At 38.8% G+C, this 17,970-nt stretch overlaps 1 protein-coding gene across 1 annotated transcript in view; it reads left to right on the top strand.

The window, feature by feature from the left end:
* FIG4 (FIG4 phosphoinositide 5-phosphatase) overlaps positions 1-17,970 on the top strand; it is a 134,522-nt gene that overhangs the window by 15,928 nt on the left and 100,624 nt on the right. The window contains exons 2-3 of the mRNA XM_010366034.2: positions 7,317-7,415; positions 9,135-9,258. Of these exons, the coding sequence (XP_010364336.2) occupies positions 7,317-7,415; positions 9,135-9,258 (223 nt within the window). The remainder of the gene's footprint in view (positions 1-7,316; positions 7,416-9,134; positions 9,259-17,970) is intronic.

Raw genomic sequence — 17,970 nt, 5'->3', positions numbered from 1 at the left:
TTCTTGAAGGTTCAATTCTAGACCCAACTCGTCTGACATTTTTCTCATCTATAGTCTCATCTATCCATTCTTGAAGGTTCAATTCTAGACCCAACTCATCAGACGAGTTTTTCTCAACTTGTCTGACATTTTCTCATCACATTAATCTTTCCTGCACTGATTTACTAATTTCCTATGGTCTACTTGCTTCATTTTTTTTTTTTTTTTTTTTTTTAGACGGCATCTGCTGCAGTGCAGTGGTGCTTCATTTTGGCCTTTAATATCGAAAGACTTATTTGTTATTTAGTTGCTTCGTGTATCTACACCTTATATGTCCAATAGTAAATGGCACAATGTGAGTTGATTGTGGCAGTGTTTTCTCAACTTTTGCAATGTTTAAAACGTGTCACTTTTTAAAGGACTTTTTGAAGCAAAATATCTGTTTTTGCTAATGAAGTTGTACTTATTTTTTAGATATAATTTTAGAATAATTCATTTCAGTTTTTCTTAAAAGCATTTTCATTTAAATACAATATTTTTCTATATTTTGATTATTCTTTTCATTCTCAGTATTCTTTTTTTTTTACTTTTAGGTTGGGGTACACGTGCAGGTTTGTTATGTAGGTAAACCTGTGTCATGGGGTTTGTTGTACAGATTATTTTGTCACGCAGGTATTAAGCCTAGTACTCATTAGTTATTTTTCCTGATCCTCTCCCTCCTCCCACCCTTTACCCTCCAAAAGACCCCGGTGTCTCTTGCTTCCCTCTGTGTGTCCATGTACTTGTAAGTGAGAACATGCAGTATTTGGTTTTTTGTTTTTGCATTCGTTTGCCAAGGATAATGGCCTCCAGCTCCACCCATGCTCATGCAAAGGACTTTTTTATGGCTGCATAGTATTCCATGATATATATGTACCACGTTTTCTTTATCCAGTCTATCACTGATGGGTATTTAGGTTGAATCCATGTCTTTGCTATTGTGAATAGTACTACAGTGAACATATGTGTGCATGTGTCTTTATAATAGAATGACTTCTATTCTTTTGGGTGTATACCCAGTAGTGGGATTGCTGGGCCGAATGATATTTTTGTCTTTAGGTCTTAGAGGAATTGCCACACTGTCTTCCACAATGGTTCAACTAATATACACTCCCACTAACGGTGTATAAGTGTTCCTTTTTCTCTGAAACCTTTCCAGCATCTGTTGTTTTTTGACTTTTTAGTAGTAGCCATTCTGACTGGTGTGGGATGGTCTTTCATTGTGGTTTTGATTTGCATTTCTCTAATAATCAGTGATGCAGAGCTTTTTATTCATATGATTTTTGGCTGCATGTATGTCTTCTTTTGAAAAGTGTCTCTTCATGTGCTTTGCCCACTTTTTAATGGTTTTTTTTTTTTCTTGTAAATTTGTTTAAGTCCCTCACAGATGCTGGATACTAGATCTTTGTCAGATGTATAGTTTGCAAAAATTTTCTCCTATTCTGTAAGCTGTCTGTTTAGTCTCTTGAGAATTTGTTTTGCTGTGCAGAAGCTCTTTAGTTTAATTAGATCCCATTTGTCATTTTTTGCTTTTGCTGCAATAGCTTTTGGATCTTCATTATGAAATCTTTGCCTGTGCCTATGTCCTGAATGGTATTGCCTATATTATCTTCCAGAGTTTTTATACTTTTGAGTTTTACATTTAAGACATTAATCCATCTTGAGTTAATTTTTGTATGTGGTGTAAGGAAGGAGTCCGGTTTCAATCTTCTGCATATGGCTAGCCAGCTCTCCCAGGATCACTTATTGAATAGGAATCCTTTCCCCATTACTTGTTTCAGTAAGGTTTGTCAAAGACTAGATAGTTGTAGACATGTGGCCTTATTTCTGGGTTCTCTATTCTGTTCTATTGGTCTGTGTATCTGTTTTTGTACCAGTACTATGCTGTTTTGGTTTCTGTAGCCCTGTAGTATAGTTTGAAGTTGGGTAGCATAATGCCTCCAGCCTTGTTCTTATTGCTGAGGATTGTGTTGGCTATTTGGGCTCTTTATTGGTTCCATATGAATTTTAAGATAGTTTTTTCTAGTTCTGTGAAAAATGTCAGTGGTAATTTAATAGGAATAACGTCAAATCTGTAAATTGCTTTGGGCAGTATGGCCATTTTCACAATATTGATTCTTCCTATCCATGAACATGGAATGTTTTTCCATTTATTTGTGTCATCTCTGATTTCTTTGAGCAGTGGTCTATAGTTCTTGTAGAGATCTTTCACCTCCATAGTTAGCTGTATTCCTAGGTGTTTTATTCTTTTTTGTGACAATTGTGAATGGGAGTTTGTTCCTGATTTGGTTCTCAGTTTGACTGTTGTTGGTGTATAGGAATGCTAGTGATTTTTGCACATTGATTTTGTGTTCTTAGACTTTACTGAAGTTGTTTATCAGCTTAAGAACCTTTGGGCTGAGACTATTGGGTTTTCTAGAAATAGAATCATGTTATCTGCAAAAAGGGATAGTTTGACTTTCTCTCTTGCTATTTGGATACCTTTTATTTCTTTTGCCTGATTGCCCTGACCAGAACTTGCAATACTATGTTGAATGAGAGTGTTGAGAGAAGACATCCTTGTTTTGTGCCGGTTTTCAAGGGGAATGCTTCCAGCTGTTGCCCATTTGGTATGATGTTGGCTGTGGGTTTGTCATATATTGTTTTTATTATTTTGAGGTATGTTCCTTCAATACCTAGTTTATTGAGTTTTTAACATGAATGGATATTGAATTTTATTGAAAGCATCTGCCTCTATTGAGATAATCATGTGATTTTTGTCTTTAGTTCTGTTTATATGGCGAGTCACATTTATTGATTTGCATACGTTGAACCAACCTTGCATCCCAGGGATAAAGCCTACTTTATCATAGTGGATATACTTTTTGATGTGCTGCTGGATTCAATTTGCCAGTATTTTGTGGAGGATTTTTGCATTGGTGTACATCAAGGATATTGGCCTGAAGTTTTCTTTTTTTGTTGTATCTCTGCCAGGTTGTGGTATCGGGATGATGCTGGCCTCATAGAATGAGTTAGGGAGGAGCCCCTCCTCCTCAGTTTTTTGGGAACAATTTCAGTAGAAATGGTACTAGTTCTTCTTTGTACGTCTTCTAGAATTCAGCTTGGAATCTGTCTGGATGTGGGTTTTTTTTTTTTTTTTTCTTGTAGGCTAATTACTGCCTCAATTTCAGAGCTCATTACTGGTCTGTTCAGGGATTGAGTTTCTTCCTGGTTCAGTCATGGGACAGTGTATGTGTCCAGGAATTTATCCATTTCTTCTAGATTTTCTAGTGTATGTGAATAGAGGTGACTATTCTCTGATGGTTGTTAGTATTTCTGTGGGATCAGCGTTAATATCCCCCTTGTTGCTTCTGATTGTGTTTGTTTGAATCTTGTCTCTTTTCTTTACTAGTCTAGCTTCCAGTCTATATATTTTATTAGTTAAACAAACAAACAAACAAAAAACAGCTGCTAGATTCGTTGACCTTTTGAACAGTTTTTTGTGTCTCAGTCTCCTTTAGTTCACCTGTGATTTTGAGTATCCTTGTTCATTTTGTCTTGATGATCTGTCTACTATTGTCAGTGTGGTGTTAAAGTCTCCCACTATTAGTGTGTGGGAGTCTAAGTCTCTTTGAAGGTCTCTAAAAGCTTGCTTTATTAATCTGAGTGTTCCTGTGTTGGCTGCATATATATATTAGTTGTATCTTCTTGTTGAATTGAACCCTTTACCATTATGTAATGCCCTTCTTTGTCTTTTTTTAAAAATCTTTGTTGGTTTACAGTCTGTTTAGTCAGACACTAGAATTGCAACCCCTGCTTTTTTCTGTTTCCTGTTTGCTTGACAGATTTTACTTTGTCCCTTTTTTTTGAGCCTATGTGTTTTATTGCATGTAAGATGGGTCTCTTGAAGACAGCATACTCATGGGTCTTAGTCCTTTATCCAGTTTGCCACTGTGTGCTTTTTAAATGGGGTATTTAGTCCATTTGCATTCAAGGTTAGAATTGGTATGTGTGAACCTATCATCAGGATGTTAGCTGGTCATTTTGGAGACTTGTTTATGTGGTTGCTTTATAGTGTCACTGGTCTGTGTACTTGAGTGTGTTTTTGTAGTTGGCTGGGAATGGCCTTTCCTTTCCATATTTAGTGCTTCCTTCAAGAGCTCTTGCAAGGCAGTTCTGGTGGTAACAAATTCCCACAGCATGTTTATCTGAAAAGGATGTTATTTCTCCTTTGCTTGTGAGGCTTAATTTGGCTGCATATGAAATTCTGGGTTGGAAATTATTTTCTTCAAGAAGGTGAATATTGGCCCCCAATCTTTTCTGGCTTTTAGGGTTTCAGCTGAGAGGTCTACTGTTAGTCCGATGGGCTTCCCTTTTTAGGTCACCTGACCTTTCTCTTTAGCTGCCTTTAACATTGTTTCTTTCGTTTGACCTTGGAGAATATGATGATAATGTGCCTTGGGGGTGATCTTCTAGTGAAGTATCTGACTGGGGTTCTCTGCATTTCTTTAATTTGAATGTCAGCTTCTTTAGATAGGTTGGGGAATTTCTCATGGATGATATCCGGAAATATGTTTTCCAATTGGTTCCATTCTCTTTCTGGTATACCAGTGAGTTGTAGAGTCAGTCTCTTTACATAATCCCATATTACTCAGAGTGTTTGTTCATACCTCTTCATTCTTTTTTTCTCCATTCTTGTCTTATTTCAGAAAGCCAGTCTTCAAGCTCTGAGATTCTTTCCTTTGCTTGGTTTGTTCTGCTATTAGTACTTGTGATTGCATTATGAAATTCTTGTAGTATATTTTTCAGCTCTGTCAGGTCAGTTATGTTCTTCTCTATGCTGGCTATTTTGTCTGTCATGTTTTATAATGATTTTTAGCTTCCTTGGATTGGGTTTTAACATACTCCTGTAGTTCAATGAACTTCATTTCTATTCCTATTCTGAATTCTATTTCTGTCATGTCAGCCATCTCAGCCAGGTTCAGAACCTTTGCTGGAGAAATAGTGCAGTCCTTTGGAGGAAAAAAGGCACTTCTGGCTTTTTGAGTTGTCAGAGTTCTTCTGCTGGTTCTTTCTCATCTTTGTGGGCTAATATTTCTTCAGTCTTTGAAGCTGTTGACCTTTGTATGGCTTTTTTTTTCTTTTATCCTGTTTGATGACCTTAAGGGTTCGATTGTGGGATAAGGTGGATTCAGTTGACAGGTTTTGTTTCTGGAAGATTATAGGGGCCAGTATTCAGCTGCCAACTCCTGGACTGTGTGCTCTAATGCTGGAGTACTTGCATTGGGCTCTGACTTTGTTCTCTGGCTCCTTGAGGTTAGGTATCCAATGTGCTGAGGGTGCCAACGTGTAGTGACTGCTGGTCACTACACTTTGATGGATGGTGTCAGCCAAAGCGTTTCATGGTGTGGTGGCAGTGGGATCTTTTCTCATTCACATGCGCCAGTGGCAGCGAAAGCATGGTGGCTGCAGCAGGGTGCCAGCAGGTGCCTGCCTCCATGTGGGCATTCACAGCAGCAGCAGAGGCAGCATAGCTCAGGAGGTGAGGGAGGCCCTGCTGGTGTGCATGTAGTCATCATGGTGATCCTGTTAGCACAGGGGCAGGGCACTGGTAGATGCAGGTCTATATACACTCTCTGTGTGCTGAAGGCAATTGTGGTCACTGAGGTTGGGGAGGGTCCACTGGTCTCTGTGCCTAGTTTCACTCCCATGGCAGCATTGGCACAGGGGTGGGATGAGGATGGGGGAGGCTGGCTCTGTGCCCACCAAGGCTCCAGCTGCAATGGCAGTGCAGCTGAAGGAGGGAGGTGGATTGCACCCCCAACTGCAGCAGTGGCAGGACAAGGGTACATGCGCATACATGCACTGGTAGGGCAAGGAAGACAAAACCCGTCCGTGCACACACGTTGGCAAAGTGATGTTGGAAGTGGTGGTGAGCCTGGGGGAAGCTGCAGTGGAGGGAGGGAGAGCGTAGGCTGCTGGGTGGCCATGGGGGCCACCCCACTAGAGCTCTTCACCAGTCAGGTACCAGTCTACCAGCACAGGGGCTCTGATGCAGGCCCCTAGGGCACCTGAGGCTGCCCTGAAAGCAGGACTGGGGCCCTGGGAGAGAAGTCAGCAGACCAAGGGGTTCTGCGGTCAACTGTCCAGTCCGATGGGCAAGAGCGCCCTTCAGAGTTCAGGTCTGACAGTTCCCCTAGGGCTAAAGTCTCCTATGGGAACAAGTCAACCCTAGCGGGATGAGTGTGCCTGGCTGGGCTCCACTACAAACGCTCCCATACCAAACCCTTTGGGCTCTGCATCAGCCAGCGTGTTGCCCCTACCACTTCTCTAAGCAGCTTTCCCTGCCAACTCGAATGTCTGTGGTGGTCAGGGAGTCTCCTTCTGTCAGGATTCCAGAGGCCTTGGAGAGAGTAAGTTTCTCCTCACCAGTTCAACTCACCCATTTCCCCAGAGTCACTGGGGGCCAGGAACGAATGCCGGTGCATGGTGGTCCCATGCAGCGTTCCCAACTTCCTCCCTCTTCAGCCCAGCTTCTGTGTCTTCCCGCCACCACTCTCAGTGCCTTCCCTCTGCAGATCTGTTGGGAGTGCTCCGGTTGCCCCAGCCCCTCAGTGGCAGCTGCTCTGCCTGGCTGCCTCTAGGCAGCCATCTTGCCCAGCACCCCTCCATTATTTATTTAATAAGACTAATGTGATTGTGTTTAGTCGGAATGCTCCAGGGAACTGTTTTAGGAAAGAAAGAATAATAATAATTTCTTGTAGCTTATCTATAAAAGGTCATTTGGGAAGGACAACCATTTTAATCATTTACGGGACTCTGGGGTAGATTTTATAGTTGCTATATTAAAGACATTATCAGACATTTATGAAAATTTGTAAGTAGTTTTTTGATAAGCTGTCAGTACTTTAGTAGCTATAATTGTCTAAGCATTCCTAATTATATGTTGAGCTTTAGAATTTTTACCTGAGCTTCTTCCTGGTAAAGCTTAAACATCAGCCTCCAATCAGTTAGATTAATCTCTAAATTTATGAATTTATCTAAATTCAGATGACAATTGAATTCATCTGACCTGGTTACTGGGCACATTTCAGACATCAGACTGATCTTTATCATGAAACCACTAGGAATATTTTAATTTTAAAATTGACCTTTTGGAGTCAGCTTTCCTTTAATCTGCCGGTTATACATAACAGAAATATTTCTTTAAAAAGTAACCTGACTTTATTAATGTATTTAATTTCAAAAACTGAAGTGGTATAAAATGTGTATAGGGCAAAATGCCTTGATAAACTAATGACATTCCTTTTTATTTATAGAGATACTTCCTAGTTGGGAGCAATAATGCAGAAACGAAATATCGTGTCTTGAAGATTGATAGAACAGAACCAAAAGATTTGGTCATAATTGATGACAGGGTAAGTATCCTCCAAACCTGACTGCAAAAAAACTTTCATACTTGTTGTTTAAAGAATATGAAATATCCTTACAGTTTTTAGTGATATATTATTTTTATCATAAATCTGAAGGTTTCAGTTATTTTTCTTGGTTGGCTAGAATTTGAATCTCCAATCTGATCTCTTTTTTTTTTTTTTTTGAATCTTTAACATTTATTTTATTGTTTGTATTACAGTTCATGTTTACAGCAGTGTAGAAAGAAAATGTAATTCATGTCTAAAATTGTACAGTATCTTTGCATGCTACAAACCAAGACACCCATATATATACTTACTTATTTAAGCATTATAGAGGTAATTTGAATGTTTTAAATGCCTTGTGTTATACAGGAATCTTTGATGAGTTGTTATATACGTGTTTTTTTTTTTTTTTTTTTTAAACTTTAAGTTCTAGGGTCATCACACACCGGGGCCTATCATGGGGAGGGGGGAGGGGGGAGGAATTGCATTGGGAGTTATACCTGATATAAATGATGAATTGATGGGTGCTGACGAGTTGATGGGTGCAGCACACCAACATGGCACAAGTATACATATGTAACAAACCTGCACGTTATGCACATGTATCCAATCTGATTTCTAGAAATCACTGGTGTCAAGAAGTATGCCAGAATTATACTTTGCCCCTCGTTTTGACTTGTTTTCAAAAACACACTCTTAGGGTAAGATAATGAGTATTGTTTCTTAAAGAGCTGACATTTTAAGGATTCAATGTAACTTAATATTACATCTGCCAAAGAGATGATCTATTGTGGTTCTTTAATATCAAGCTACTTGAAGTCAGGGAAGACTTCTATGCTACAGACTTTATTTTGCTCCTAAAAATCAGCTCTAGGACCTTTTCTGATGATTTGCTATACACTAAGGAAATGTTAAGCTGTTCTTATCCAGAAGAGATTATCCAGAGTCAAGAATACAGAGGCTGGAATTCGGGTGGCACAAAAACCTGAAGTTGTTAGTCAAAAGTGAAATACTATATGGTGGTTTGAACAGTTAAGTTTAACTTTTTCACACAAAAGAACTTAAGTTACATTTTGTATTGAAATTCCCTTCTGTGAATATTTCTGAATCCATAAAGATTCCTGGTTTCTCAAATATGTAGTAACTACAGTTTGGAATCCATTTTCACTAAGCTACTTGTAACAAAACTATTTTCTGTGTTGTAATAATATTAGATAAATTCTTTCTATGATTTCCCATGCTACTCCTGGGGTCCATTCTGCCCCCACCTATCTGAACATTTTAAACAATATAATGTAATGGTTCTTGGCTTTATTTGGAGATGGGAGCAATTAGTCACGGAGCCCTTTGAAATGCTGAGAAAATCTGTGGGCCTTCTCATAAAGATGCACATTTACTCAGAATTTTACATATAGTTTTAAGGGATTCATGGACTCTTGAAATTTACCTGTAGATCCCTTAAATCTCTGCATCTCTGGTTTAGAGTATAAGGTTTGGACAGTTTTTTTTAGTATAGCAGCATGATCCAATAACCAACCTTAATTGCTAATGTTAGAGAACTTGTTAGCTTCTTAAAATTGTAGCTTACTTGTGTACTATTGTATACTTCTGTATGAAATACCTGATGATGCTTGTAGGTAACTTTTAACTTTCAGGCACAAATAATAAATAATCTACAGTCTAAGCACAACCTTACAGAGTAAATGTGCTTACTTTTAGCATGTCTATACTCAACAAGAAGTAAGGGAACTTCTTGGCCGCTTGGATCTTGGAAATAGAACAAAGATGGGACAGAAGGGATCCTCGGGCTTATTTCGAGCGGTTTCAGCATTTGGTGTTGTGGGTAAGAAATCTGCCCCCTTCTTACAATCTTTTGTTTTTTGTTTTTGTTTTCTCTACATAGACTACTTAAAGGAGTTTATAAGGCTATAAAGCTTTAAAATTATAATTACCTGTAGCTTTGGTTATTTAAAACTTTATTATCCATCCATCGGATAACAAACAGCACTTCTATAGCATCTGCTTATGCACTTAGCACTGCTCGGTTTTATTTAGGATACAAACAAATATAGAAATGTTTTTGGCCTTTGAGGAGGTTGCTGTCTGGCTCATTGGTGAATGAAAAAGTGAAAATTAGCTTGGACTGTAAACATCCACCCTGCCATTCATCAGCTGGAGTAACAAATCACATAAAACTGGATTTAAAATTAATAGGAATTTCTCCTAAGGTTAGTCTATAGTTATAAAATGCCATAACCCCCTTCTTTGGATGACAGCTTTTTTTTTTTTTTTTTTTTTTTTTTTAACTCACTGAGAAACTTTGGTTTCTAAAATCACAGACCATCAGAAACTCCACTGTTTGAAACTGTGTTAGTAAGATAAAACATCCCACATTTACTTGGACAACCCAAGTCACTGTGACACAGAGAAGCTGCTTTGGTTTACCAACTCAGGTGCAGAGCTTCAGATACAAGGTTTCTGAATGCAGTAGTCCATAGTTATGATGATTCTGTTGTTTTCAATGAAACAGGACCCTTGGTCTACTTCATAGTCCAAATGTGATACTGATCTCTTTAAGTATCACCTTGCTTTGGTTTGAGCCTCTTCATTTAAATTTTACCTAAGCTCCACCTTTCCCCCAATTCGTTAATAACTCGTTTAGCAAGATAGTCCATGGTTTCTCTGATATGCATTGTCCCTCCTTGTGGTGCATCAATAAACCTGTCTTTACTGTACTATGGGTTTGTCCCTGATTGATCTGTGGCAGAGGACAAAATCCAGTGTACATAAAACAACTAAGATTATAAGTAAGAGCCAAGCTGTGTAGCATGAATTCGTTGGTGTTGGAGATCACAGAAGAGGTAAATGACTTGGACCTGGAATGGCCAGGAAAGATTTCCCATAGTAAATGAGACATGAGCTGTACCTTGAAGGAGGAACAAGGTATGGATAAATGCAGAGAAGAAAAGAGGGAACTCCAGTAAGGGTGACAGCAGAGGGACATTCATGAAGGTACCCACAGGTGCTGGGAATGCTGGGGAGTAGTCAGGCGAGGCCAGATTGCTTCGGACTTTGAAAGCCAAAGCAGGGGGCTATTGTATTTTAGCATCACTGCTGCCAGCACCTTATTTTGAGTCTTTTTATCTATAAACACTTAGGAAATTATCTCTGTGTTTCTTAAACCTACTGGATTGTATGTAATATTAAGTGGTTGTATTGGTTCGTTCTCGCATTGCTATAAAGAAATACCTGAGACTGGGTAATTTATAAAGAAAAGAGGCTTAATTGGCTCATGGTTCTGTAGGCTGTACAGAAAGCATAGCAGCTTCTGCTTCCAGGAGGCCCTGGGAAACTTACAATTATGTCAGAAGGCGAAGGTACAGCAGGTGTGTCTTACATGACTGGAGCTTAATTAAGGAAGGGTGGGGAGGTGCCACATACTTTTAAGCAACACTTTTAAGCAACCAGATCTCATGAGAACGCTGTATCACGAGAATAGCATCAAAAGGGTGGTTGTAAACTTCATGAAGGATCCACCCCCAGGAACCAGGTACCTCCAAACAGGCCCCACCTCCAACAACGGAGGATTACAATGGAACATGAAGTTTGTGTGAAGACACAAATGCAAACCATATCAGTGGTTTCTATAGATATTAACAAAATTAATATGGACTTGACTATACTGTATGTTTTCAGATTCTTATTTTGGGTCTTCTGATTAGCACCTTCTATTTTGTGACTCTATGTCTATGAAAACTTTGATTATATTCTGCCATCCTTGGAGTTTGCTTTTCTAAGATTGCTCTCATTGCTCTTCATACATAATCTCTTTAGGCTCTTTTTGTGTGTTAGGTGGCTGCTGGGGAAGGTAAAGAGTAGTGTAACATGACTCGTTTCTTCTCCTCAGGCCTAGCCCTTTTTCTATGCCTTCTGCTCAGTCTTGAGAAGGCCCTTGAGGTTGGTTACACGTTGAATGAATGAGTGTTTGTGGGAATGTGTATGTCTGTATGTGTCATGTGAGTTCATGTGTTTAAATGCCATAAATGCCAATATGTTAAATTCCACTTTCAGTCCTGCTTATATTTTAAATTTAAGAAAAAAATACTATAAATAAAATGTGTTTTAAATATGGTAGACTCTAATTTAAATAATAGTTACATAATAGTTTAAGCTTGTTCCCTTAAATGTTGATACTTTATTACAACTTTTTTTTTTTTGAGACAGAGCCTTGCTGTGTCACCCAGGCTGGAATGCAGTGGCATGATCTTGGCTAACTGCAACCCTCGCCTCCTGAGTTCAAGCCATTCTCGTGCCTCAGCCTCCTGAGTAGCTGGGATTACCAGTGCGCACCACCATGCCAAGCTGATTATTGCATTTTTTGTAGAGATGGAGTTTCACCATGTTGGCCAGGCTGATCTCAAGCTCCTGGCCTCAAGCAATCTGCCTGTCTCAGCCTCCCAAAGTGCTGGGATTGCTGATGTGAGTCACTGCGCCTGGCCACAACTTTTTTGATAGGCATTTCCTAAGTATATACTGTTGAATGCCTTATTGGCCAGATTTTATTATTCAAAATTGAAAGTTTTCTTGATTAAATGTAATGAAGTGAAAATCACTTATTGAACTGTGTGGGTTTTGTTTTGTGTGTTTGTGTCTGTGTGTGTGTGGTTTTTTTTTTTGTTTGTTTTTTTGTTTTTTGAGGCAGGACCTCGCTCTGTCACCTAGGCTGGAGTACAGTGGCAAATAATAGCTTGCTGCAATCTCTACCTCCTGGTCTCAAGTGATCTACCTGCCTCAGGCTCCTGAGTAGCTGGGACTACAGGCATATGCCACCGCGCCCAGCTAATTTTTTTTCTTTTCTTTTTTTTTTTAGAGGTGGGGGTCTCACTGTGTTTTCCAGGCTAGCCTCAAACTGCTGGGCACAAGCAATCCTCCTGCCTTGGCCTCCCAAAGTGTTAGGATCACAGGCATAAGCCACTGTGCTCAGCCTGAACTGTGTTTAAAAATAGCTGTCGTTGGGTATTCCAGAGTTGTATTGGGCTGTTTGACTTTACGTTAAATGGCCTCTAGACTGCTGGACTGTTTTTTTCTTGTGATGCTTCGGTCACCTTTTATTGTTCTTGACATGTTTGCTTTTAGCATATTCTTTGCCTCATTTTTAACCTATTGATAACCAAGCTTGTAAAACTAGAACTTTCCTTTGAATCAATTGATAACCAAGTTTGTAACCAGATGTTTACTTTGCACAGAAGTTTTGATTAATAAACTCTGGGTGAGGGCTGAAGGTGTCTCCATGTTTCTTTTAAAGGTGATATTCTTAGCTATATCTGTTGAATTTAGAGCCCTTTTAGCTTTGAGACTGTGCATGTATGGTGAAGTTACCGTAAGGTTAACCTGCAAGTAAAGTAGGACAGTAATGTACTGGTAAACATTTGGTATTTTATGGAAATGTGCCTTATGTATCCTACTTCAGTCATGTAAAGTTAAGAATCAGTGAAAAGTAAACAGAGAGTAATAAAAGTCTATGATTTTTCTAGTACAAGCTCAGAAATGTACTGAATGCTGAAATTATTAACACAAAATACTTTGAAAAATGTGTAGTCTAGTTGTCAAAATAATACATTTGTGAAATGACTAGAATGGTTGTGTTCTATTCTGTGGCTAAAATACTTTCTTCACTAACTGTTTGAACATGCTGAATCTGTGGAAAATATTTTTGTTGGAATGTTTTGGATTGTTGTCATGGTTTATTTAGTATACATATCATGAGAATCTTGAACAATACTTCTCTACGATCTGTAATAAAGGACTATTTTTCTCCCCCTCCCTCACATATATCACATGTTGCAGACCAACACCACATGTGACTTAAAACACGAGTTTAGTACTATCCAAACTGGTATATGCCCTGTGTGAGGGCAGGTTCATTGATCATGCACGCAGATGCTGTGGGACAATCTAAATTGTTCTAAAGTTTCTAAATCCTTCTTTTCAGTTTGTTTACTTATATTTTCATGGGCCAGGTCTGAAAGCTCATGGACCAGCACTGGTCCCTAGGCCATATTTTGAATATTACTGACCTAGAGGATTTTCCTTGCTATAAATGGATTAATCCAGTCCTGTAGCTGCCTGGCCAATTCCTGATCTGTTCCTTTGTTATTTGACAGCCAGCAGGAAGTTTGGGAAACCACTGGATGGGATCGTGAGCATCCATCACTAAGTTGTTTTATGTGGTCCTAGGACACATGAATGGAATGACCTGTAGCCCATACTACTCAGTTTTGTTATCATCCCAGCTCCTTTTCATGCATAGCCCTTAGGTACGTGTCCTTTTTCTGCCACTGTCATCTGTCAGACGACACTCTTCTAAGCCTCTAGTATGTTGAAAGGGAGTGGCAAAATAAGAAGTGTCAATACTGTAGACTGTGATGGACTAAGCTATTATTTAAAACAACACCGTTAAAAATAGACTGCAGATCCAAGATAACAGTGAAAACACCAACAAAGTGTGAATCTCAGACTAGTTAGGGGGCAGTATGATTTGATAGTAGAGATGTCACTTTGGTTCCAGAGAGCTGTCTTGTACAAAGGCACTGGGTGCCTTGTGGGGGGTTTTCGTCCTTCTCTGCTGGAGTGCTGTTCTCACTGGAGGCTTGCAAGATGATAGCTGGCTGGCATGGTGACCCCCCAAACAGGATATTACATTATTGCCTGTTAGTGGGCTGGTGAGGGTCCTCTCCAGCCACCAGAATTGCATACTACCCCATTCTCTCATATTGTCCTTTTTAATATGTTTTGCTTGGCATCCCTCTCAAATGACACAGCCTTTTTTATTTTGGAGAGAGAGAAATCACTTTTGCATGATGACCGTCATCTTGTCTTCTGGAAAGTACTCAGTGAAATTGGTCTGGGGTCAGAAGTACATAGAATGAAGATGAAGAAACTTGTTCTGGTGTTCATCATGTTAGAGGAATGAACAGTTTGGATAGCACTAAACTCATGTTTTAAGGGATGAACAGGCTGATTCTTGGTGGATGTCTATGCCAAACTGAAGCCTTTAATTGTTGAGAGTCATTTCTAATTGGTAGTAAAAAGGAAGTGGAAAATAATCTCATTTATAATATACTGAAGCCATTTGTGCCAGAAGAAGAGTGTCTCTTGTGAAGTATATTAACTTTCCCTTACACAAATTATAAAGGGAAGTGTAGAATGATATAAATAGCCTGGAGCTAAAAACATAAAATTAAAATTCAATTGGAATGCAGGTTGAGAGAAATTAGTAAGAAATTTTATCTAAAAAATAAATATACAGCAAGAATAAAAGGAAAACTAATTTATCTTGTAAATATTTATTATTTAATCCCAATTACATTCCATTTTTCAGTTTTTGTGTGTGTGTGCTGCTTCTGAAATGCTTACTTTCGTAAGTTTTATATTTCTGAAAGGATGACTACTTCCTAAGTTGCTGTTAATGAGGTTGTCATCAGCTTTTTTCTTCTTTCCCATTCTGTGCCCTTCAACTTTAGTGAGGTCATTTTTGGCTAGTCTCTAACCTTTTTTAAAAAACACTTTGTGTTTTGTGGATTTCTAAAATATAAATATTTTCCATTATTTTAATAGCATTTTTTTCTCAGTAGCATGGCCAGTAAGATTCTTGAGGCATCTTTCCATTATTGATTTCAACTCATTCATGTTAATGTATTCAATTAGTAGTTCTTTTTTCATCAGCTGACAATAACAAGACATAGATCATAAGTATTTGCCAATTCTGGAGCAAAAATTCAGAGCACCAGTATCTTAGCTTAGACTTCATAGACTATAACACTCAGAGAGACACACACACATACACACACACAGAGAGAGAATGTATGTGTAAGAAAGTTAGTTTTGAAAGATAACTAGATATAAGATTCTTCTGGATATGTGTGTGTGTGTATATATATATACACACACTATATATATATATACTTCTGGATATATGTGTGTATATATGTATTATGTATATTATATATACATATTATATATTATTGGAACTAGAACTTACATATATATAAGTTCTTTATGTCATCCCTCTTCATTCTGGCTTTCATTGCTTCTGATGAGAAGACAGCTGTATATGACTGTTTCTAGCTTGCCCTATGAGCCAGTGAGCTGGGCAGGGATGGGACCTTGTGTTCTTGGCCTGACATGCCTAGAGTAGAGCCTCCACCCTGTGAGTCGGTGCTTGGTTGAAGGAAGGAGCCCGGATCTTAGCCATGCTTGCCTGGAATAGAGCTTTTACAACACAGAGTTGGTGGGGATGAGAAAACCTGGTGGCCTACCCATCCTGAGCAGAAATTGTGGTCCTAGACTGGGAGCTGGAGAGAAAGGAAGGAGCCCTGTCTTCTTGGCTGCATCTGCCCAGAGTAGATATCCTGTCACACTGAACTGGGAGGCAGTGTGGAAGGGGAGCAGGCCGTGATCCAAATGCCCCAGACTTGCTGTTCTTACCAAGATTCAGTAGATTTTCTTGGATAAATGTTTCTCCACTTTCTGTATGCCCTTTGGGCAGTTTCCAGAAACTTTTAATGTTTTCCTTTGTTTTTATTATTTTTACTAGTTATGGTTGTTTTCCTAGGAAAGAGTCTGCTGAGCTCCTTGCATTGCTATTTCAGAAGTGTCCCCTCTTCCCCACCACCAAGAAAGTTAGTTTTAACTCGCAAAGCAAAGTTCAGGGAACCTGAAAGTTTTTGACCAAGATTGTATGGCAACTAGTGTGTTGCTGAGAACATAATGCTGCTGAACATTAATGTATATGGCTCTTTCTTTAGTCACCGATATACAACTCTATGTTCTAATGATCTGACATGAAATATAACTCTATTTATAACTCTCCAATATTCATTTAAAAACAAAACTATTGTCATTTGCATTAGGTATATCTCCTAATGCTAACAAACCTGCACGTTGTGCACATGTACCCTAGAGCTTAATGAAAAAAAAGAACAACTAAACTATCAGAAATGATACTTGTGGAAGATTGCATGAAGGATATGTAATTTACTTGATGTATTGTTTTCTTTGCCCAACCTATTCACTTTCCAGGGAACTGGAACCATGTCCCCCAGCCACATCTAGGCCACCTAGTTATCATATAAAATGGCTTCCAATGCTGCATGATTCTATTCTTTGGCCATAGTTGATTGGTCCTGGGCTGGACACCTGACCCAAGTTGGGTCAATCCAAGTTCTTTCCCAGGAATTCTGAAATTGAACTTGATAAAAATATCCTTTTCTTTCCAGTGAAGGTTTTGGATGGAAAGCCCAGAGCTGTCAGCAGTTGTGTTTCCTACTACGTGATCCAGAGAAGTGGAGGAGCCTGGTCTATGGAGAGAGAGAAGAATGGAGTAGATGTTCAGAGACACATCTGACTAGGCTTTTCCTGAGGCCCAGTCACACTGTTTCCCACGTGTGGCATGCATCACTTCAGGATCCTTAATATAAATTCCTTTTTTAGTTTAAGCTGGCTCAAATTGGTTTTTGACATTAATTATTAAGAGTCCATAAAGTTTGTTCTTTTGGGCAATATTTCCCAAAATATGTTCCTCAGAATGTATATCCATTGGTTTTTGTTGTTGTTGTTGTTGTTGTTGTTGTTGTTTTTGTTGTTTTAAGGCAGGGGGCGGGAGGAGGTTCCATGAACAAAGGAATCTGGAAAGTCACTTGGTTTTTATCTCCTATCAAGATTCACAGTGTACTTTAGCACAGTACTGTAAGGTTCTCAGGAGTTTTAAGTTTCTTAGTCCAGTATTATTTGCTCACTGCCACTCCTCTCCCCCCTGGGATTCCATTAACTAGTATTTCATGGAGAACACATTTGGGAAACTGTTACCAGAGATACTTAGATTTTTATCTTCAAATGAAATTAGACCTCCATTCAGCTGTGTGCCTTGCTGCATTCTTTTAGTTTGTAAAGAATGACATTTATTGAATTGTGCCTTGGCATATGAAACAGCATTGAGAAATGTGTCCTTGACATTGCTGGAGAATTCTCCTGAGGTTGTTCTCTACAGCACGTACATTTTTGTGAGGATTCACTCTGGAATTGTCTCCCAGTTCTTGGAACTACTGTAGCTTCTCCAAATAGTAGTTTGGTTTTTATCTTTCAGCCACTGTGCATGGTATAATTGGATGTGTGTTCCTCTTTGCATTATCTATTAGAAAATGGAGAGCCGAATGTGGAGAATAGTACATAGGATCTTAAGATTCATTCTTATGTACAACTTTTATTCTTGGACTAATCTTACTATGTTTTTAAACATTATTTCCTTTACTGTAATTTCTTCTTCATTTTTATAATCTGTGTGTGTGTATTTAATTTTGGTAAAAAACAGAATTTGCCATCGCAATCATTTTTAAGTGCACAGTACAGCAGTGTTAACTATATGCATCTTGTGCAATAGATCTGGAGAATTTTTTCATCTGTGCAAAACTAAAGCTCTGTACCCGTGGAACAACAACTCCTCTTAATCTTATATCCATTTTTGCTTAAGGCACCTCTGTCCTATTTGCAGTGAGAC

This window comes from Rhinopithecus roxellana, chromosome 4, assembly GCF_007565055.1.
Source record: "Rhinopithecus roxellana isolate Shanxi Qingling chromosome 4, ASM756505v1, whole genome shotgun sequence".
In the NCBI taxonomy this organism is placed as follows: domain Eukaryota; kingdom Metazoa; phylum Chordata; class Mammalia; order Primates; family Cercopithecidae; genus Rhinopithecus; species Rhinopithecus roxellana.
The sequence above is the reverse complement of the archived record's forward strand: the minus strand, read 5'-3'. Positions and strand labels throughout refer to the sequence as shown.